Here is a 23,212-nt window from a genome sequence, read left to right on the forward strand (position 1 = left end):
TCTGTAAATTACTTTGGGCAGTATAGCCATTTTCACGATATTAATTCTTCCTAACCATGAACATGGAATGTTTCTCCATCTGTTTGTGTCCTCTCTGATTTCATTGAGCAGTGGTTTGTAGTTCTCCTTGAAGAGGTCTCTTACATTCCTTGTGAGTTGTATTCCAAGGTATCTTATTCGCTTTGTAGCAATTGCGAATGGCAGTTCGTTCTTGATTTGGCTTTCTTTAAGTCTGTTATTGGTGAAGACGAATGCTTGTGATTTTTGCACATTGATTTTATATCCTGAGACTTTGCTGAAGTTGCTTATCAGTTTCAGGAGTTTTTGGGCTGAGGCGATGGGGTCTTCTAGGTATACTATCATGTCGTCTGCAAATAGAGACAATTTGGCTTCCACCTTTCCTATTTGAATACCCGTTATTTCTTTATTTGGCCTGATTGCTGTGACTAGAACTTCCAGTACTATATTGAATAGGAGTGGTGAGAGAGGGCATCCTTGTCTAGTGCCAGATTTCAAAGGGAATGCTTCCAGTTTTTGCCCATTCAGTATGATATTGGCTGTTGGTTTGTCATAAATAGTTTTTATTACTTTGAGATACGTTCCATCGATACCGAGTTTATTGAGGGTTTTTAGCATAAAGGGCTGTTGAATTTTGTCAAATGCCTTCTCTGCGTCAATTGAGATAATAATGTGTTTTTTGTTTTTGGTTCTGTTTATGTGGTGAATTACGTTGATAGCCTTGTGTATGTTGAACCAGCCTTGCATCCCTGGGATGAATCCTACTTGATCATGATGAATAAGTTTTCTGATTTGCTGTTGCAATCGGCTTGCCAATATTTTATTGAAGATTTTTGCATCTATGTTCATCATGGATATTGGCCTGAAGTTTTCTTTTCTCGTTGGGTCTCTGCCGGGTTTTGGTATCAGAATGATGTTGGTCTCATAAAATGATTTGGGAAGGCTTCCCTCTTTTTGGATTGTTTGAAATAGTTTTAGAAGGAATGGTACCAGCTCCTCCTTGTGTGCCTGGTAGAATTCGGCTGTGAACCCGTCTAGACCTGGGCTTTTTTTGTGTGGTAGGCTCTTAATTGCTGCCTCAACTTCAGACCTTGTTATTGGTCTATTCATAGTTTCAGCTTCCACCTGGTTTAGGCTTGGGAGGACACAGGAGTCCAGGAATTTATCCATTTCTTCCAGGTTTACTAGTTTATGTGCATAGAGTTGTTTGTAATATTCTCTGATGATGGTCTGAATTTCTGTGGAATCTGTGGTGATTTCTTCTTTATCATTTTTTATTGCATCTATTTGGTTGTTCTCTCTTTTATTTTTAATCAATCTGGCTAGTGGTCTGTCTATTTTGTTGATCTTTTCAAAAAAACCAGCTCTTGGATTTATTGATTTTTTGAAGGGTTTTTCGTGTCTCAATCTCCTTCAGCTCAGCTCTGATCTTAGTTATTTCTTGTCTTCTGCTGGGTTTTGAGTTTTTTTGATCTTGCTCCTCTAGCTCTTTCAATTTTGACGATAGGGTGTCAACTTTGGATCTCTCCATTCTCCTCATATGGGCACTTATTGCTATATACTTTCCTCTAGAGACTGCTTTAAATGTGTCCCAGAGGTTCTGGCACGTTGTGTCTTTGTTCTCATTGGTTTCGAAGAACTTCTTTATTTCTGCCTTCATTTCATTGTTTACCCAGTCAACATTCAAGAGCCAGTTGTTCAGTTTCCATGAAGCTGTGCGGTTCTGGGTTGGTTTCTGAATTCTGAGTTCTAACTTGATTGTACTATGGTCTGAGAGGCTGATTGTAATGATTTCAGTTGTTTTGCATTTGTTGAGCAGTGCTTTACTTCCAATTATGTGGTCAATTTTAGAGTAGGTGTGATGTGGTGCTGAGAAGAATGTGTATTCTGTGGATTTGGGGTGGAGAGTTCTGTAAATGTCTATCAGGTTTGCTTGCTCCAGGTCTGCGTCAGCAGTGGGCATGTATCTCAGTTGGGGCGGGTTGCCTCGGTAATGGTGGACGCCCCTTCCCCACAGAGCGTCTCGGGCCGTCTGCACGGGGCTTGTTTGAAATCGCGGTTTTGCTCGTCCCACTAGGCCACCCCTAACGCTCTGTCTCTGCAATCCCCTGGGCTGGCCCACTGTCCAAGTCTAGCTCAGTCTCAAGTCCAGCCCTCTCACGTCTCTGGTTGCCGGTTCAACAGGGCACCCGGACAAGCGCGCCCTGTGGGGAGCGCTGGGCAGGGCCGGCTGCCGCCACCCCGGCTGCTGGCTTCGCCAGGCAGAGGTTCTGCCTGGTGTCCCGCGTCTCCTCTTCACTTGGGAATTTCCCCGTTCCGTGGGCAACAAAGATCAGTCTGGAAATGCAGCTCAGACTCACCTCTCCGCGGACACAACGCAAGCTCCAATCCTGGGTTGTTCTCACAGCGCCATCTTGAGTTCAGTCTCCCAGAAGAAATTTAATTCTGTAGGTTAGGAAGTCCAAGAGGCCTGCAGATTGGGTGTCTGATGAAGACCCATTCTTCATTAGTGATGACTTCCTGCTGTGTCCTCACGTGGAGTTGTGCATGGCTGGGCAGGCCTCAGGAAACTTACAATGATGATGGAAGGCATCGCTTCACAAGGAGGCCGGAGAGAGTATGACTCAGATCATGGCTTTCTTAATAAATTCAGATGACTTCAGATTAGTCCCCAGAAGCTATAAGGATGCACTTCATCCAAGAACTCACCTCGGCTTTCTGTTGAAACTTCTCTCTGTAGCTCAAATGTGACAGGCAAGCAGTCCAAACCCAAGCCATCTTGTCCCCTCGTGAATTATGATTAATACCGAATATGCATAACAATGACTGAAAAAGGGATAGAGATTAATAAATTGCAATCTGCACTTACTGGAATAAGGTCTTCAAGGATGTACAAAAAGAAAAAGAAAAGGCATTGAGAAATTGTGTTGACTATCAAAATGCTGAAGTTTACCTAAGTCCATTAGTCAGCATGCACACACACACAACGGATGTGTAAAATGGTCAACACACTTGCCCATGAATGTATCCTCTTATTAATAGGTCTGTGAGGGTAAGAGAGGGGCTTCTATAGATCCTTGAATCAGGGATGGGGAATCTGTGAGGTTCCCTGTGGTGATAGATGAGAATCTGTAGATTAGTAATGGGTGGTCTTTGGAATAGTGGATATGTTGGGTCAGTGATGAGGGACTCTGGTGTCACTGATGTGATATGTGTGGAATCAATGAGAGAGTGTGAAATCAGTCTGTGAAAGCCAGATTTGTGGTGTCATCTCTCAGGGTGACACATCCTGATTTGTATGTCAGTGGCAGAGATTCTATGGGGTCAGTGAGTGTGGCTGTCAGGTCCCTGCTACTGTGTGTTCTGAGTTCAGTCAAGTGCACAGATTCCTTTACCTGGTCCTGGCTGGAAAGGCCTCCCTTCTCAAGCATGCGTCACCTGAAAGGTGGGTTGGTGGTAGGTTTTGTTTTGTTTGTGGAGGGGGTTGGCTTTTTCTTTTGGGTTTTATTTTGACTCTTAGAGACCACAGACACATGCAGCTGTTAGGAAGATGTTTGGTCTGAGCTATCACTGGGTAATTCTAGCACTTTGGGGAGCTGAGGTGGAGCATTGCTTGAACCCAGGAATTTGAGACTAGCTTGGCCAACATGGTGAAACCTGCTCTGTACAAAAAACACAAAAATATACTGGGTGTGGTGGCACATGCCTGTGGTTCCAGCTACTCAGGAGACTGAGTTAAGAGGAGAGCTGGAGCCCGGGAGGTTGAGGCTACAGTGAGTTGTGATCATACCACTGCATTCCTGCTTGGGTGACAGAGTGAGACCCCGTTTCAGACAAAAACAAAAACAAACCAAATGTAATGTCTATGCACTGCACACTAGATTTCTTTCCAAAGGGTTATATAATGCTATACTTACACCAGCAATATACGAGACTACTCATTTCTTACACATTCACTATCACTTGTGTGCAGTTAAAGAAGCTTAGTAGGCCTGAAATGTCCAAACCTCATACACTTCAAGAAAAGGTTTGACTCTAGTTCAACTCCAGGGAAATAACCTCTCAGTCCTTGGAATACCCTGACTATCTGGTGTTACCCACACCAGATAGTCTATGTTAACAATGTGATTTATTTTGGGGACATCGTACCACACAGTGTAGTGTCAACTTGACCTTAGGAAGGTGGACACAGAGAAACTAAGTCATCCAAATGGGTGCTCTTGTCCATGCGACCAACCCCCAGTGAAACCCTCAACACCAAGGCTCAGGTAAGCTTCTTGTTTGCAAGTACTTTCTGTGTGTTGCTATATATCGCTGGAGAATTCAGCACTGTCCACATCATGGCCCTGGGAAAGGACAACTGGAAGTTTGTGCTTGGTCTGTCCTGTCCTCTGCCCTATGCAGCCTTTTCTGCTGCAGATTTTAATCTGTGTCTTTTTGTTGTGATAATCTATAACAGCTTGACTCAGTTTTGTGAGTCCTTCTAGTTAATCACTGAACCTTTGGGACCCCAAAACACAACTTTGTTTCTTCTGTAATTGAATTTTACATGTTATGTAAGAAACCTATGCACATAATTGAAAAATGGCACTGAGAGCTTTTTACGTAGTCTACTCCCTAACCCTGTTTCTCCAGTGCTCCCAGATATACTCTGTAATTAATCAAATGTTTACATTTTCTAAATTATTTCTAATCTCTATATCTGAGTGATTATCTCTGTATTATATAATAGGTATATCCTGCTCCTTCTTAATATATTACCTGATGACATCCTGTTGTGAGGGTTACCTTTCACAATGTTCAACAATTAGCTTTTGCTTCATTATTTATTTATAATTTTCTCAATTTTTAGGTTTAAGGGCTACATATGCCGACTTGGTGTGCAAATGATATTGTCACCCAGATAGTGACCGCAGTACCCAACAGTTTTTTGACCCATAGCCTCACACCATCCTCCCTACTCAAGCAGGCCACAGTGTCTATTGTTTCCATCTCTGTGTCCATGTGTACTCAATGTTTAGCTCCCACTTATAAGTGAGAACATGGGCTATTTGGTTTCCAGATGCTACATTAATTTATTTAAAATAATGGCCTCCAGTTGCACCCTTGTTACTGCAAAAGACATAGTATCTTTTTTTTACTTCTGTGTAGTATTTCATGGTATATAAGTACCACGTTTCCTTTATTCAGTACACTGCTGATGGATATCACATATGCAACTTCAAACTATACCATAAGGTTAGAGTAGCCAAAACAGCATGGTTTTGGTACAAAGTCAGACACATAGACCAATGGAACAGGTTAGAGAACCCGGAGATAAAGCCACACACCAACAACTATCTAATATTTAACAAAGTCAACAAAAAAAAAGCAACGGGGAAAGGACTCCCTATTCAATAAATGGTGCTGGGGTAACTGGCTAGCCACATACAGAACATTGAATCTGGACCCCCTATGTTTCACCATATACAAAAATTAACTCAAAATGAATTAAACACTTAAATATAACATCTCGAGTTATACAAATCCTGGGAGACCACCTAGGAAACACTCTTCTCAACATCAGCCTTGGCAGGAAATATTTGGTTAGGTTTTCAAAAAAACAATTGCCACAAAAACAAAAATAGACAAGTGGTACCTAATTCAACTAAAAGCTTTAACAGAATAAGACAAACTATCAACAGAGCAAACAGACAATATAAGAATCAGAGAAGATACTCACAAACTATGTATCCAACTGAGATAGGGGCTAAAACAGAAGCCTAAGCACCACTATCTTATAGAGAAGTCCCCTGGGCCCTGGGCAGAGGTGTCGTTCTCAGGACTGTTATTATACTGCAATTCTCAGAAGTGTTAAGGGCAAAAATTTCCGCTGCTACCCAACTCCCCTTGCAACAAACCGCTGACCTTAGCTTTTTTACAGACAGCTTGCCTTGCACAACCCTGTGTCCCCCTTGAGCAAGGATGTGGTTTTGCACCTTAAATGCCTTGCTCCCCCTGAGCTCGAGGCCATGGGTTGGAGAGACTTGAGTCCTCCATGGCTGCTGGCAATAAAGACCCTGCAATTTGGCATACTTTTGTCTTGGTGTTGATTTTCTGCTCTTGCTATGGGGCAACACAACAAAGACCTAATCTTCAGAATCTATGAAGAACTTAAATGGAACTTAATCAAAACCCTTACTACATAGAAAGTTCTGTCTGCATAAGCCTCCCTTTGATCTTATTTGGGTGGAGTTATTTTATTTACAAAGAGAAAGAACTGATCTTTCCCATAAACTGTGGCTTTGAAAATGGTCACAGTAACTATGACACTTGGAGGAATGTTGCATTTATGTTAGTGGGGTAGTGACAGTATATGTGGAAGGAACATTTTGTTGTAGGTGATGATGTTAAATTTAGTTATGAAAGAAAAGTGTATGTTAGTGATGAGATGTCAAAAGAGCAGATCGGAGGCATCTGTTCTGTTTTTCTGGCCACTCTGTATATTCCAAATATTTTTAGACCAGATGTGGTGGCCCATGCCTGTAATCTCAGCATTTTGGGAGGCCAAGACAGGTGGATCACGAGGTCAGGAGTTCGAGACCAGCCTGACCAATATGATGAAGCCCCTTCTCTACTAAAAATACAAAAATTAGCTGGGCGTGGTGTTGCATGTTTGTAATTCCAGCTACTTAAGAGGCTGAAGCAGGACAATCGCTTGAACCCTGGAGGCGGAGGTTGTGGTGTGCTGAGATTGTTGCCACTGCACTTTAGCCTGAAGGACAGAGTGAGACTTCATCTTGAAAAAAAATTAAAAACAGTCCCTGCTTTTGAGACAGGGACTCACTCTCTTGCCCAGGCTTCAGTGCAGTAGTGCGGTCACAGCTCACTGCAGCCTCAGACTCCTGAGCTCAAGCATTCCTCCCACATCAGCCTTTCAAAATGTTGGGATCACAGGCATGAGTCACCACTCCCAGTCCCTTTTGAACATTTTTGCCAGCTCTAGGAAATGTCTTCAGTTCCTTGGGCTCTACATGTCACCAATGAAACTCATATCAAGATATTTCAAAATTGACCAACTTAATCCAGGTTTCACATGAAATTCATTTTGTGGGTGTGGCTTTCACAGGCAGGAGTAGTTGCTTATGTATCAGGTGCAGACAGCATATCAGTGTGGCAACAGTGCCAATTCCCATAGCTCTTGTGCCAGCAGGAGAGGCAGGTGACTTACTCAGCATACCTGTCCCATGCCATGGTTTTGGGCATAGTTCCTAGAAGCCTAACCTTGAGCCTGGATACCCTCCCTCCCAATCATTCGGCAAACTACCTACATTTTTGGTTGAAACTGTTGCTTGCAATTGGAAGCTTTGAATATTAAAGTATTAAACAATAAAACAGGCCAGGCCTGGTGGTTCACACCTGTAATCCCAGCGCTCTGGGAGGCCAAGGGGTGGGGTGGATCACCTGAGGTCAGGAGTTCAAGACCAGCCTGGCCAACGTGACAAAACCCCATCTCTACTAAAAATACAAAAACAAGCCTAGCACAATGGTGCACATATATAATCCCAGCTACTCCGGAGGCTGAGGCAGGAGAATTGCTCCAACCCAAGAGGCAGAGGTTGCAGTGAGCCAAGGTTGTGTTACTGCACTCCAGCCTGGGTGATAGAATAAGACTCCATCTCAAAAAAAAAGAATGATTGCAACAATTTTTTGCAATCAATATTATTTTGTATTTATTGTGTCTGTGGTTTATACAGCTCTTTTACGTCAAGAAATTTGTCCAAAGACTCACAGCTACTAGGTGGCTAGGCTGACATTCAGGAAAACTGAGTTTGCTCATCTGAGCTCCTCCAAAGATTGAACTATTGGCTTCTGCAGACCCATGAAATACTGGAGAATGATACTTTTACAATAGAAGCTGGATTTTTTTTAATTGTGCCCATATAGCACTGTTCATTATTGGGAATAATCCTGTCAAGAAATTGTAGAAGCACACAGTGCCTCACACCTGTAATCCTAGCACTTTGGGAGGCTGAGTTGAAAGAATCACTTGAGTTCAGGAGTTCAAGTGCAAACTGGGCAGCAGAGTAAGATCCTGTGTCTATGAAAATATATTTTTACATCAGCCAGGCATGATGTTGCATGCCTGTAGTCCCAGCTACTCAGGTGGCTGAAGCAGGAGGATTGTGTGAGCCAAGATCATTAAGGCTGCAATGAGCAATAATTGGCTACACCACCACCCTCCAGCCAGGATAAAAGAGTGAGATGCTGTCTCAAAGAAAAATTGCAGGAGCGTTTTGAACAAAGAATAATTTGCATGGATAGTTAAGGGATGAGATTAGAAAGTCAAAACCTAAGAACATTATTTTTTATCCATGAAATAACTCAAAAACTTGTAAAAAAAAAAAAAAAACACTAGATAAATTAAATGCAATAGGGTTAAACTGAGCAAAAAATGACATGCAAATTGGATAGTCCATGGATCCAGAGTAGGCTCAGAGATACTCCAGATTAGCCACATGGTGGAAAAAGCAAAGTGACATACAGAAAATCGAAGGAATGTACAGAAACAGCCAGATTAATTACAGCTTAGAATGTGCCTTATTTGAAAATGATTTGAGCAGTTGACATTTTTATATGTGCCAAAACATTGCAGGAGGTACAAGAATGGGTACAGTCCATGTATATATCAAATTAGATTTCAGTTTATTATGTAAAAAAAAAAACTATTGAAAAAAATTAAACATGAAAGCAGGCAGCATTAGAATATAATTAATTTAACCATTTCTCTCTTTTGGTCATCATCTCAATTTTGAGAGATACATCAAAACTTTAGATATTGATATCACCCCATTGCAATAAAAAATGCATTTATTGGCTGGGCTTGGTGGCTCACACCTGTGATTCCCAGCACTTTGGGAGTCCAAGGCTGGAAGATTACCTGACGTCAGGAGTTTAAGACCAGCCTGGAAGCCTGGTCAACGTGATAAAACAAAACTACAAAAATTAGCTGGGCATGGTGGGTGGCGACTGTAATCCCAGAGACTCCAAAGGCTGAGGCTGGAGAATCGCTTGAACCCGGGAGCCAGAGATTGCAGTGAACCCAGACCCTGCCATTGCACTTTAGCTTAGGCAACAGAGTGATACTCCATCTCAAAAATAAATCAAAATAAAATAATACAAAATAATGAGTTTGAAGGCGCTTCCTAGTGTTACAATCTGTGATTTCCAGAAGTAAAATATAAACCTGGCCACTCTTAGAATCTACCTATTTTATAATTCGCCGCCGCCGCCACCCTCTATTTTCTTTTTTTTTTTTTTTAAGACGGAGTCACACTGTTTCTCGGGCTGAAGTGCAGTGGCGCGATCTAGGCTGACTGCAACCTCCACCCCCTCTGTTGAGGCAATTCTTTTGCCTCAGCCTCCGAGTAGCTGGGATTAAAGGTGCGCAGGCTGCGCGCAGTGGCTCATGCCTGTAATCCCAGCACTTTGGGAGGCCGAGGCGGGTGGATCATGAGGTCAAGAGATCGAGACCATCCTGGTCAACAAGGTAAAACCCTGTCTCTACTAAAAATACAAAAATTAGCTGGGCATGGTGGCACATGCCTGTAATCCCGGCTACTCTGGAGGCTGAGGCAGGAGAATTGCTTGAACCCAGGAGGCGGAGGTTGCGGTTTGTCGAGATCGTGCCATTGCACTCCAGCCTGGGTAACAGGAGCGAAACTTTGCCTCAAAAATAAATAAATAAATAAATAAATAAATAAATAAATAAATAAATAAATAAAGGTGCACAATACCACAATGAGTTTTTTTTTTTGTAATTTTAGTAGACACGGAGTTTGACTATATTGGCCAGACTGGTCACAAACTCCTGACCTCGTGATCCGCCCGCCTAGGCTTCCCAAAGAGCTGGGATTACAGGCGAGAGCAACCATGCCCCACCCACATCTACGAATTTTCTTGTATTTTCAGTTTGATTATGTCACAGTTATCACAAGTGACTCATTTTGGTTTGGTTTGGTCTGTGAGGAACTAGTGTACAAGGTCAGTTTAGAATGATGACCTCCAATTATTTTGGTTTGTTTTTGAGAGGGAGCCTCACTCTGTCTCCAGGCTGGAGTGAAGTGGCGCGATCTCAGCTCACTACAACCTCCATCTCCTGGGTTCAAGTGATTCTCGTGCCTCGGCCTCTTGATTAGTTGGGATTACAGGCATGTGCCACAACACCCAGCTAATTTTTGTATTTTTAGTAGAAACGTGGTTTTATGCTGTTGGCCATCATGGTCTTTATCTCTGCCCCATGATCAGCTCACCTCACCCTCTCAAAGTGCTGGGATTATAGGCATGAACCACTGCCACTGCAAACCTTGTTTTTTAAAATTGCCTTTTTGGTCACTTTTTTTTTCCCTCATTGGTCACTGAGGCTTTTTTTTTTTTTAATTTTTTATTGCATTTTAGGTTTTGGGGTACATGTGCAGAACATGCAAGGCTTTTTATTTTGAGCACAAAACCACTGGGGATCTTGCCTGTGGCCACCCCGGAGATGGCCACAATCTGGAGGCTCAGATTGCTCCAGACACTTGGTGGAAAGTGAGGTGAGAAAAACAATCATTTGGGCCAATTCCATGGCTGTAAAGCTAGAGTTGCCAAGAGGGCTCCAGGGAGCTTGGCTTCTGTAGAAGTTCTAAGAAGCAGTGTGAACTCCACGGCAGTGGGTGAGGGAAGCTAACCAGCAGGGGCCACTGCAAGTGTTGATAGGCCTGGAGCTGCCCAAGCTGACAGGAGAAGAGGAGTCTAATTAGCCAACAGGTGACTGAAGGGCTGGCCTGCCCACAACTTGCTTAGCCAGGGGTTTCTGAAGTTTCTACCAGCAAACTTAGTGTTGCTGCCCAGCTCCTATTTTATTCTCAGGAGCTGGTTGTACTTGGCCAAGCACTGTTATTGGCAAGGGGCACACATCTTGGTCTGCCCAGTGCACATCACCACCCCCAGGCAGGCAATGAAGGTATGTTCAGTCTCCCCAGAATGATGCAACACCATGACACCCCAACCATTGGCCTGTGCCAGCTTGCACCGCTGCAAGGACTCGGTCACAGAGCCAATCTAGTTCACTTTGAGCAGGAGGCAGTTGCATGACTTCTTCTCTGTGGCCTTGGCAATCCTCTTCGGGTTGGTTACTGTGAGATTTTCCTCCACCACCTGGATTCCTGCAATGGCCATGAACTTCTGCCAAGCTCCCCAGTCATTCTGGTCAAAGGGATTTTCAATAGACACCACTGGGTAGTCATTGATGAAGAACTTGTGCAGGTCAGCCAGCTTGTCAGGTGAGATGTACCTGCTGGAGTCATCAGAAGACTTGAAGTCCAGGACATACTTCCCAAACCTGTAAAACTTGGAGGCCGCTATGTCCATGGTGATAACAATCTTATCGGTGTAACCAGCTTTGCCAATCGAAGTCTTCAGCAGCTCCAGGCCTTCTTCATTCTCCAGGATGTTGGGAGCAAACCCACCTTCATCCCCAATGTGCGTGTCCTCCTTGAAGTTTGTGGCACCGACTGGGAGGTCCATGAACTCCTTCATGGCTAGCTTGTTGCCAGCATGAGGACCACCATTAATGATGTTCAACACCGGAACTGACAGAATGACTTCAGACTTGGCAGCCGAGTTGGCAGCCAAGTCGGTGATGTTGTGGGAGTTCAGAACTCCCTTCTGAACAGCACCGGCTTTGCATGTGGCAAGGGACACTCCCAGAATGGCGTTCACAGCAAACATAGATTTATTTTCTGTCCCCTCCATCTGGATCATCAGTTTGTCAATCTTCTCTTGTTTTGCGATGTTCAGTTTCTTGCTAACCAGGGCAGGCACAATAGTTTTACTGATGTGCTCAACAGCCTTTGAGACACCATTCCCCTTATAGCGAGTCTTACTGTCCTGGAGCTCTAGGGCCTCTCAGATACCAATTAAAACACCACTGAGCACAGCAGCTCTGAAGAGAACTTCTGCAGTGAAGAGATCAACCTCAACAGTGGGATCCCCTTGAGTCAAAAATCTCCCTGGCATGGATCTTGAGAATACACATGGTGAATTTCTAGCCATTGGGTCTCGTCACCTGGGAGAGAATCTGAGGGAGCTGCAGACACCAAGGTGAGCATTAATCCTGCGAGGTCTGCAAGCTACAAGTCCCCACAGCTTCTGTTGGTAAAGTTTTTGTGTAGGTTGCAATGTGACCAAAATTCAGGGCCTTAGTGCCACTCTACATTTTTATAATCTAGGGGTTTTGTCCTAATAATGTTATTCATATGTTATGGTGCCTTCAGAGTCACATATGTCCTTGAGTTTCTGTCACTCCAGTTAAAGGGACTATTTGAAATTCTAGAGATGACTGCATGTAAACAATTACAACATTTCAGAGAAAAACGGTACAGTAGGGAGACTACTTTTTTTTTTGGAGGAGGAATATTTCTCTGTTGCTGGGCTGGAGTGCAGTAGCTTGATCTTGGCTCACTGCAACTTCTGCCTCCCGGGTTAAAGCAATTCTCCTGCCTCAGCCTCTCAGGTAGCTAAGATTATAGACAGGACCCATCACACCTGGTTAATTTTTGTAGATAAGTAGAGATGGCAGTTTCACAATGTTGGCCAAGATAATCTTGGTCTCTTTACCTCATGATCCCCCTCTCCTTGACCTTCCAAAATGCTGTGATTACAGGTGTGAGCCACTGTACCTGGCAGAAACTACTATTTTCACTATTAGGAGAATAATACCAAGAGTTTAAACTGGCAGGGCATGGTGGCTCATGCCTATAATCCTAGCACTTTGGGAGGCCGTGGTGGGCAGATTACTTGTGGTCAGGAGTTCAATATCAGCCTGGTCAAGATAGTGAAATCTCGTCTCTACTAAAAATACTAAAAGTTTGGTTGGATGTGGTGGCTCATGCCTGAAATCTCAGCACTTTGGGAGGCTGAGGTGTGTGTATCGCCTGAGGTTAGGAGTTCAAGACCACTCTGACCAACATGGTAAAACCCCATTTCTACCAGCTACCAAAAATTAGCCAGAAGGGGTGGCACACACCTGTTATAACAGCTACTCGGGAGGCTGAGGCAGGGAGAATCGCTTGAACCCAGGAGGAAGAGGTTGTGAGCTGAGATCATGCCCCTGCACTCCAGCCTGGGCTACAGAGTGAGACTTCATTTCCAAAAAAAAAAAAAATGTGTAAAGCATGCTTCTTAGCCAAGGTCCCCAGGAACAACCAACTAAAATCAAATAGATTATATAATTAGCTAGATAAATGATCTACTCATTTCAGCCTGTTTAATAATCTCCTAAACTGCATTTCTGTAATACCCAATGTATCCTACCACGTGCAACCGGAAGTATTAGCAACTGCAAAGGTAGTTCTCTGTTTATCCAGTAAGTAATCAAAATACATTCTATTATTTAATACAACTTTAGTAAGAGCATTTAACGCAGTTTGCATAACCATAGACTTCACCTTAGAATCTGCCATAGAGCCCTTTTTTGGGAGATAAATCCTTAACCATTGCTTCATTGACGCTAAGCCATGAAGAAGATGATCTAACAAATGATGCCCATTCAGAAGAGCAATGGTCTGCTGGCAATGCTCTTCCACCTATTGTGCAGAAAATATTTTTAACTTATGGAGGAGTCTAAATCAGTGAATCAATGTACTGTTTCCGATGTTATGAGGCAACACATCTTTTATTAAAACTTCTTACCCACATTACCCTTCATCTGTTAACTATCAAGGTAAAAGGTTTCTTATATATAATGTTGGCAGCAAAATTCTCTCTATATAAGTATATTTCATGAGGGCATACAAGAGATTTCTTTTTTATTTTTGTTGTTTGTAGAGCATTAATAAACTGGGAAGGGGTCGGCATGGTGGCTCATGCTTGTATTCCCAGCACATTGGGAGGCCGCGGCCAGTGGATCACAAGGTCAGGAGTTTGAGATCAGCCTGGCCAACACAGTGAAATCCCATCTTTAATAAAAATACAAAAATTAGCTAGACATGATGGCCAATGCCTGTAATCCCAGCTACTCCTCCCAGCTTCTCTAGAGGTGGAGGCAGGAGAAACCCTTAAATCCGGGAAGCAGAGTGTTAGAGAAAAAAAAGTAAACTGTCAATGAACTCTGCCATGATAGCAGAGATGTCTTGATTTTTGATCTTGTGAAGGTCCAGATTGCTATCTTTATAATTATTATTTTTATTTTTTTAGACAGAGTCTCACTGTGTCACCCAGTCTAAAGTGTAGTGGCACAATCTGAGCTCACTGAAAAAATTTGTATTTTTAGTAGAGATGGGGTTTCACCATGTTGGTCAGGCTGGTCTCTTAACTCCTGACCTCATGATCAGCTGACTTCGGCTTCCCAAAGTGCCGGAATTACAGGCATGAGCCACTGTGCCCAGCTGAAGTCTAATATTTCTAAAGTCAAGAAAGCTTTAATGCATTATGGCAAATCATATTTTCACCAGGAAAAGAATGTCTTTAATATAGTCTACTGACAGGATAGTACAACTCTATAATTGAGAATCCAGAGATTGAGTCTGCCTGCCATCTACACTGAAGCAAGACTTCGAGACCTTCAACACTGAGTTCATAGTATAACAACTTAAAAGGACCCCTGTAAACCCTTGCAATTGTAAACCCATAGGAGATTGTAAGTAAAGCGAGAATATATTAGACTTTTAGTGCAGGTGCTATGGCTGATGCACTTTGGAAGGCTGAGGCAGGTGGATTATGACGTCAGAAGTTTGAGACCAGCCTGGCCAACATGGCGAAACCCCATCTCTACTAAAAATACAAAAATTAGCTGGGTATGGTGGAGGTGCCTGTAATCCCAGCTACTTGAAAAGCCAGGGAAGAAAAAAATGCATGAACTAAAGATACGGAGGTTGCAGTGAACCAAGATTGTGTCACTGCACTCTATCCTGGGCATCAGAGTAAGGCTTCATCTCAAAAAAAAAAGGAAAAGAAACTATTAAACTTCTGGCCAGGTGCAGTGGCTAAATTCTGCCATCCCAGCACTTTGTGAGGCTGAGGTGGGCAAATCACCTTGGGTCGGGAGTTTGAGACCAGCTTGGCCAACATGGCGAAATCCCATCTCTATTAAAAATACAAAAAATTAGTTGGGCATGTTGGCATGTGCCTGTAATCCAAACTACTCAGGAGGCTGAGACAGGAGAATTGCTTGAACCTGGGAGGTGGCGGTTGCAGTGAGCCGAGATCACACCACTGCACTCCAGCCCCGTGCCTGGCGATGGAGCGAGACTCTGTCTAAAAAAGAAAAAAAAAGCATTTAAAATAAGTAGAGTATCTGATAAAAAAAAGCATTTTAAATGTATAATAAAAGTTAGTTTGTGAGGCCGGGTTTTACCCTGGGGAGTGTACTTTTGTTTTCAATAAATCTCTTCTTTTCCAAGAGGCAGAGGTTGCATGAATCAGCCTTATGTTCCCTGCCTCAGACCCTATTCTTCTGCCTCGGTAACATATATAATTATCAAATGCTTATATATATTTTTTTCAGAGAGAGCCTCAATCCCTCACCCAGGCTGGAGTATAGGGGCTTGATCATGGCTCACTGCAGCCTTGACTTAACTGGGCTCAGTTTATTCTCACATCTCAGCTTCTTAATTGGCTGGGATGCAGGTACATGTCACCATGCCCAGCTAATTTTTTTGTGTATTTTTGTAGAGATGGGCTGGGCAAGGTGGGTCACGCCTGTAATCCTACCACTTTGGAAGGCTGAGGCAGCTGGATCCCTTGGGTTCGGGGTTTCAAGACCAGCCTGACCAACATAGTAAAACACCGTCTCTATTGAAAATACAAAAAAAAGTTGGGTGTGATGGCTTGTGCCTGTAATTCCAGCTATTTGGAAGGCTGAGGTGGAGAAATCCCTTGAACCTGGGAAGCTAATGTTGCAGTGAGCTTTGATCACACCACTGCACTTCAGCCTGGGTGACAGTATTAATTATCAGTAGTAATTATAATTATTATCTATAATTATTGTATGCCATAGAAGTAAACAAATATCTCTGTAAATTGTGTCTTTATGACTCTTGTAAGTCTTTTGTCACTCACAGTTGTCTTTTATCCTTTTCAAAAAGTGGCATGATGAGCTGAGCACAGTGGCTCACCCCTGTAATCCTAACAATTCGGGAGGTTGAGGTGGGTAGATCACCTGAAGCTGAAGTTTGAGACCACCCTGACCAACATGATGAAACCCTATCTTTACTAAAAATACAAAACATTAGCTGAGTGTGGTGGTGAGCACCTGGAATCCCAGCTTCTTGGGAGGCTGAGGTAGGAGAATTACATGAACCCAGGAGGCGGAGGTTGCAGTGAGCTGAGGTCATGCCACTGCATTCCAGCCTTGGTGACAGAGTGAGACTCTGTCTCAAAAAAAAAAAAGTGACATAATGATCAGTATAGAACTCTGACCAGTTGCTCTTGAATGCAGGTTTTGGGAGTCAGGGAAACTAGAATACTGAAGAAACTTCCAAGTCTCCCATAGAGAATGAAATGTTCATGAATATTGAGCAGAACAGGAGCTGACCACATAAATACACCTAATGGAAGACTAAAATAATCTGTGATTGCTTTTTGATTAAAATATTGATGATTCTTCCCTTATTTTATGGAACCAAGAATGTTTCTCTTTTGTGGTGTTTACAACTTTGGATAACTGAGTAAAATATACTACTATAAACCAAATTATGGAGAATAATGCGCCCTATCTAATTGTTCTGAAATTTGGAAACTAGTTTTTAGTATTTTTTTTTTTTTGAAAGAGAGGGTCACTCTGCCACCATGCTGGTGTGCACAATCTCAGCTCACTGCAACCTCCAACTCCCTGGTTCAAGTGATTCTCCTGCCTCAGCCTCCTGAGTAGCTAGGATTACAGGCACACATCACCACACCCAGCTAATTTTTGTATTTTTAGTAGAGATAGAGTTTTACCATTTTGGTCAAAATAGTGTCAATCCCCTGACCCTACAACCTGCCCACTTAGGTCTACCTATGTGCTGGGATCACAGGCATGAGGCACTGCGCCCAGCTGTGAGTATTCTTAACTTATATCAATATAGTTATTTGCATAAGTGCAATAAAAATCTGTTTTCCTGATGGGTTCAGTGGCTCACAAGTATAATGCCAGCACTTTGAAAGGCTCAGGTGGGTGAATTATTTGAGCCCAGGATTTAAGACCAGTCTCAGTAACATTAGGAGACCCTCCCATCTCCCAAAAAATATATAAAAATTTGCCAGTCATGATGGCACTCACCTGTAGTCCCAGCTACTTGGCAGGCTGAGGTGAGGGGATCACCTGAGTGCAGAAGCCAGCGGTTGCAGTGAGCTGAGATAGCACCACTGCACTCCAGCCTGGGTGACAGAGCAAGACACTGTCTCAAATACATATATATTCTTTGTAACAGAACACAATTGGAAACACTGGTTATTTTTTCAAGGTTTTACCTGGAATGGCATGCTTTCAGATATAGACTCCTTCAAGGTATCAAAATTGGCTTATAGAAATAACATAAGGGCCGGGTGTGGTGGCTCACGATTATAATCCCAGCACTTTGGGAGGCTGAGGTGGGTGAATCACGAGGTCAAGAGATCGAGACCATCATGGTCAACATGGTGAAACCCTGTCTCTACTAAAAATACAAAAATTAGCTGGGCATGGTGGCACATGTCTGTAGTCCCAGCTACTTGTGAGGCTGAGGCAGGAGAATTGCTTGAACCCAGGAGGTGGAGGTTGCGGTGATCCAAGATCACGCGACTGCACTCCAGCCTGGGTAATAAGAGTGAAACTGTCTCAAAAAAAAAAAAAAAAGAAGGAAAGAAAGAAAGAAAAAGAAATAACAAGCTCTTTGAACAAGCTGGCTTTATAGCTCTTCTACACAGTCTCTTTACAGGTTCCCTACCTGTGGTAAGTAAGAATTTCACTTTCTGACAGGCATAGATGCTCAGGAGTTTTGAGACCTGGGGGTGTTTTGTTGGAAGATTTACCTTCATTATAGATTTGAGGATTTATGAGCAAAAGAAACCAGAATATTACATTCAAATGCAGTTAAGAGAAAAGTTTAATGATTAATGTAGCAAAAAATTATAATGGTAAACTTAGCAAAGACTAAAGTGGGACAAAAGGGAAATATGTGCATATGTACATATATATATATATTCACCAAATTGGGGGGGATACCTACATCCTGATCAAGCAGTGCTGGGAAGCTCAGAAAACAACCATCTGGAGTCCCAGTTAGAATAATTCCTGGGTAGTACATCTACTCTATAGGAGAGACTTTAAGAAAGCAGCCAGGACTGGATGCAGTGGTTAGCGCCTACAATGAAGTCCAGATGGCAGGTGAATCATGAGGTCAGGAGTTTAAGACCAGCCTGGCCAAGATGGTGACACCCCATCTCTACCAAAAGTACCAAAATTAGCCAGGTGTGGTAGCGATTCCTGTAGTCTTGGGAGGCTGAGGCAGGTAACTGCTTGAACTCAAGAGGTGGAGGTTGCAGTGAGCCAAGATTGCACCATTGCATTCTACCCTGGGTGACAGATGGAGACTCTGCCTCAAAAAAAAAAAAAAAAAGAAAAAAAGCCCTTGGAGGCTCCCAGCTTATATTATGAGGCCAGTAGCTGACACTGTCTGCTAGCATTCAAATATATGGCCTTCAAAGTTTTGTCAATAACGTTTAATCTTTTAGTTTGTGTCCCTCAGGATGTTCTGAAACCCAAAGAATTGGCCACATTCCAAAGTTTTGAGAAGTTCTATAGCACACATTCTTTCTTTTTTTCTTTTTTCTTTTCTTTTAAGATGGAGTCTCACTCTGTCTCCCAGGCTGGAGTGCAGTGGTACAGTCTCAGCTCCCTGTAACTTCTGCCTTTCAGGTTCAAAGGATTTTCCTACCTCAGCCTCTCAGGTAGTTGGGATTACAGGTGCCCACCACCATGCCTAGCTAATTTTTTGTATTTTTAGTAGCAATTGGGTTTCATGATGTTGGCCAGGCTAGTTTTGAACTCCTGACCTTGTGATCACCAACTGCACTCCAGCTGGGGCAACAAGATGAAACTTTGTCTCAAAAAAAAAAAAAAATAAATAAATATGCCTGAGAATGGATAATTTATAAAGGAGAAAAAAAAAAAAAGAAAAAGAAATACATAAAATCTTTCCTAATAATGTGGGAACTACCCTTCTAAGAATAAACTGTTCTAGCCATAAGAAATAGGACAAAATCAGAAACTAATAATTTTTTTTTAAATACTTTAATTGAAAGATTTTTTTTAAAGCCTACAGCAACCACTATTCCCAGGCAGTCTCCCATCCAAGTACTAAGCAGGCCCGATGGTGCTTAGCTTCCAAGATCAGACGGGATGGGGCGCGTTAAGGGTGGTATGGCAGTAGACAAAGGATTTTTAAAAGAAAAGAAAACAAAAAAAAAAATCTCCGGACAGGCAATTCACCAAGCAGAAAGAAAAACCAGCCTGGGAACTTGACTCCCATTCTATTTCCAAATGAGATAGCTATAAAAATTAAAAAAAGGTACATACGACCCTCACATTTTGTCTACACATACAAATATTCCTTGTGTACAAAACACAGAACTCACAGTTACCCCTTTTCTCACCTGAGACAAATGCATATCTGATTGTTTTCTTCACCCTGTTGTTTCACTAAGCCAGACTGAGGCAGAAGTGAGTATCCCTGTAAATTGCATACTCAGTGAAAGACTATTTAGAAACAAACAAACATAAAGGAAACCTTTGGATTCACATTACTAATTTAGGCAGACTTTTTTTTTTTTTTTTTTTTTTTTGAGACAGTCTCGCTCTGTTGTCTAGGCTGGATTGCAGTGGCAGAATCGCGGCTCACTGCCACCTCAGCCTCCGGGTGCAAGCGGTCTCCTGCCTCAGCCCTCCAAGAAGCTAGGATTACAGGCGCGTGCCACCATACTTCGTTAATTTTTGGTATTTTTAGTAGAGACGTGTTACACATCAGCCTCCCAAATTACTGGAATTACTGGCGTGAGCCACCGCGCCCAGCCTAAAATTCTTAACATAGAAACAAACAAAAGAACTCCTTAAACTGAGAAAAATTAATAAAAGTGTGCTTAAATTTACAGACGGAATTATGGGTGAATCTAATTAGATTCTATTCTTTTTAACTAAATAAAAAACAAGACATAATTGTGAAGGAGCCCTTACCTTTGGGAAATCAAAAAGCCACTTTTGACCAGTTGTTTCTCACAGATACACACCCCAGTCCCAGGCCACCTGCCGGGACGGCGGGTCCCAGTGCCTGGAGGGCGGGGTCCCTGCGGTCTGGGGTTGGGTTTGGGCTCAGACTCGCGCAGTGGCCTTGGGTCGTTCCCGCCCTACCAGGCCCCCCAGTCAGAGGGACCCCGCGGGAGTGGAGCAGGCCGGCAGAGAGCCACCAAGGGTGCCTATGGAGCAGGTGTCCGAGGCTCAGATTCGGAGCCATCCCTGCTGTAAGGCAGGCTGGGCCAGGCTTCCCGCTTTGGGAAATTTGCCCCTGTTGTCCCTGCCAGTGGTCGTCGTAAGAGCTCCTGCCTTGGAGCCCTGGCCACGGAGCCCCGAGGCTTGCGGGAGAGCAGCGAGTGGGGAGGGAGCAGCGGGAGGAGGAGGGGTGGCCCTGCAGGCAACGAGGGAACTGGAAAGGGCGCCTGGATGGAAAAAGGCGCTGGCGGGTGACGTTCCCAACCGCGCCAGCCGGCTGTCCCTGCTTCAACCCCTCCCCGAAATTCACGGCAAGGACGGGCGCACTGGTGTGTGGCACGTGGAGCCGCAGGGTCCCCAATTAAATGCAAGGGCCCACAGGGAGTCGGGACTTGGAACGTCCACAGTCCCAGCCCCAGACCCCAAATCCCGGCCAGATTCGCCAAATTCAGAGGCTGGAGTCTGTAGAGCGGATATGAGGACGTCAGCTGAGCCCAGCCTCTACACGGCCATGGCCAGTCTAACGCAGTGACACTCTCCAGAGCCCCTGATGCCCCCACCCTGCTGTCAGGCTCGCTGGGCTAAGGGATTTATCTACCCCTAGTGTGCGCACCCAGCTCCAGGCAGAGGGTGTAGGTGTGGAGCTGCTGGTCGTCATGGTCCCCGGAGATGAGGAGGGTCTTTCCCCCAGGGAACAGGCCACTCAAAGCTTGTGGAAGGGAAGCACAGACACCACCATCCCATGCCTGGTAGCCACACAGGGGGAGGCCATCACCTAAAGAGCTGGGGGTGGGGAGTGGTTTGAGTTTGAGGGAGGGCTGGTGACCCCAGGTCCTGAGCTATTGACAAGTGAATGAGCTGGGAATGTATGGAAATGAAGCCTCTTCGCGACTGGAGGGAGGGAAAAGGGTTGGAGGGCGGAGAATGCCTGGACCTCTGAGGCTCCAGGTTGCCAATGTCCCTTCCGGGCTCTCAGTGCTTGTTTCCTCCTCCAACCTCAGTTTCTCACCTGTCCCAGAGGATGAATATGGCAGGGCTGTTTTGATGATTAGGCCAGATAATTCTGGTAAGCGTTTATTAGCTTGCCTGGTCTGAATATTATTTTTTCTGACTTTGTTAAGAAACTTAGCTGCTTGTATCCGAGTCACCGCACAAAGAAATTTAAAAAAAAGAAAGAAAGAAATTTTGCTGCCCAATATCTACTCTTGGAAAGTGAGCTGAGGAGAAAGGAACTTAGGACTCTTAACCTTGGCTTCAGAGTCCCTTCCGAGTGGCCCCTCTCCTTAGGCTCAATGAAAGCACAGAGCTGGCAAAAGTCCCCTCCCCAAAACAGCTACAGAGTCCAGAACCAGAAGATGTTGTTTTCTGAACTAACGGTCTTTTTGTGCCATAGCTGACCCAGAGTTAGAACCTAAGCAACACCATCTTAAACCCTGTACCCTGCAAGCACCAAGAAAAACGGTTTTTCCAAAAATAAGTTGTAACTGCTACCCCGTTTCCTTTGTGATAACTGCTTGCTGCCCCGTTTTCCTTGCGACTGCTGTACCAGAGAAAGCACAGTAAGTCAACACCAAACAAAAGTACGCCAAATTGCAGGGTCTTTATTGCCAGTGGCCACGGAGGATTCTTGTCTCTCTAATCCATGGCCCAGAAAGGAGGGTGTTAAGACCTTTTATGCCCGTAAACCACCTCCTGGGCGGGGGTGAGGGTGAGGGACTTCAGACATTCCGATTGTTGCTTAAGTGGTTCACAGAAGTCAAGATAAGCATTAGTTTACACATTGCCTGGGTAGAGTGGAAATTACAGACCTTAGTTACTTATTACAAGTCACAGGGGCCAAGATGGTGTGGGTTTGGACTGCTTGCCTTTCACATCAGGGTTAGAGAGCAGTTTCAACAGAAAGCCAGGTATGGTTGAGGTATGTAGTTTTATGGGGCTTTTACCATGTCACACAGTAACTGCTGACCTTAGCTTCTGTGAAAAATAGCTAGCTTGCTCGGCATAATGCTGATTGCCAAAAAAAGAACCCTGTGCCCCACCAGGATGTGGGTTTTCTGCTTAAAACCCTTGCTTTTCCTGAGCTCGGGGCCATGGGTTGGAGAGACACTAGTCCTCCGTGGTCGCGGGCGAAAAATTATCCTCTGAATTGGCTTACTTTGGTCTCAGTGGTGATTCGGTACTCGCTCGGTTACAACAAAAAAACAAGCCAAGAAGGTTATAAAAACTGTGATTTATAAAATAATTTTTATTCTATTTTTTAATATGTGACCAGCCATATAGTATATAATTTACAAATACACGCGACCTTATGAACAAGGCTAAAGGCAAACACCCTCTGGGGTGGACCCGGCTCAGCTCAGGGAGGAAGTCCTGCCTGAAAAGGCTGCACCGTCAGCTGTCACTCTTTCTTCAATCAGCCAGTATTTGGTCATGTCTTCTGTCACTCAGGTCTTGGGTCTTAAACCTTATCCAATAAGCGACGCTGCCCTGAGAAGCGTCCAATCAGGCACGCAGCTGGGGCGGAAAAGGTGGATTCTGAGGTGTGTCGGTGGCTTTGTGTCTTGCTGCAGCTGGAGTTTTGGGTCTCGTCTTTGCTGTCCTGTGTCCTCTGCTACTATAGGTCCAGCCTCTGTGGCCTTGTGATGTGCTGGTACTGGAGATCCACAGCGGAGATGCCAGGACCCCCTGGAAGCCTAAAAATGGTGTGAGTGCCGGGTCCGACCTCAGGGA

At 44.0% G+C, this 23,212-nt stretch overlaps 1 protein-coding gene and 1 pseudogene across 20 annotated transcripts in view; one reads left to right on the top strand and one right to left on the bottom strand.

Annotated features, from left to right (window-relative positions):
- Window positions 1–23,212, top strand: part of LOC100896690 (zinc finger protein 98) — a 129,573-nt gene that overhangs the window by 35,139 nt on the left and 71,222 nt on the right. For 5 of the 20 annotated variants that reach the window (XM_078359920.1, XM_003731959.6, XM_078359910.1 and 2 more), the window contains exon 1: window positions 23,033–23,184. The exons of the other annotated variants lie outside the window; for them this stretch is intronic. In XM_078359920.1, the coding sequence (XP_078216046.1) occupies window positions 23,125–23,184 (60 nt within the window). In that variant the 5' untranslated portion in view covers window positions 23,033–23,124. Of the gene's footprint in view, window positions 1–23,032; window positions 23,185–23,212 lie in introns of those variants that run through there. 20 annotated transcript variants of the gene reach the window in all.
- Window positions 19,314–19,432, bottom strand: LOC118150418 (5S ribosomal RNA; annotated as a pseudogene).

This window comes from Callithrix jacchus, chromosome 22 (genome assembly GCF_049354715.1).
Source record: "Callithrix jacchus isolate 240 chromosome 22, calJac240_pri, whole genome shotgun sequence".
NCBI lineage: Eukaryota > Metazoa > Chordata > Mammalia > Primates > Cebidae > Callithrix > Callithrix jacchus.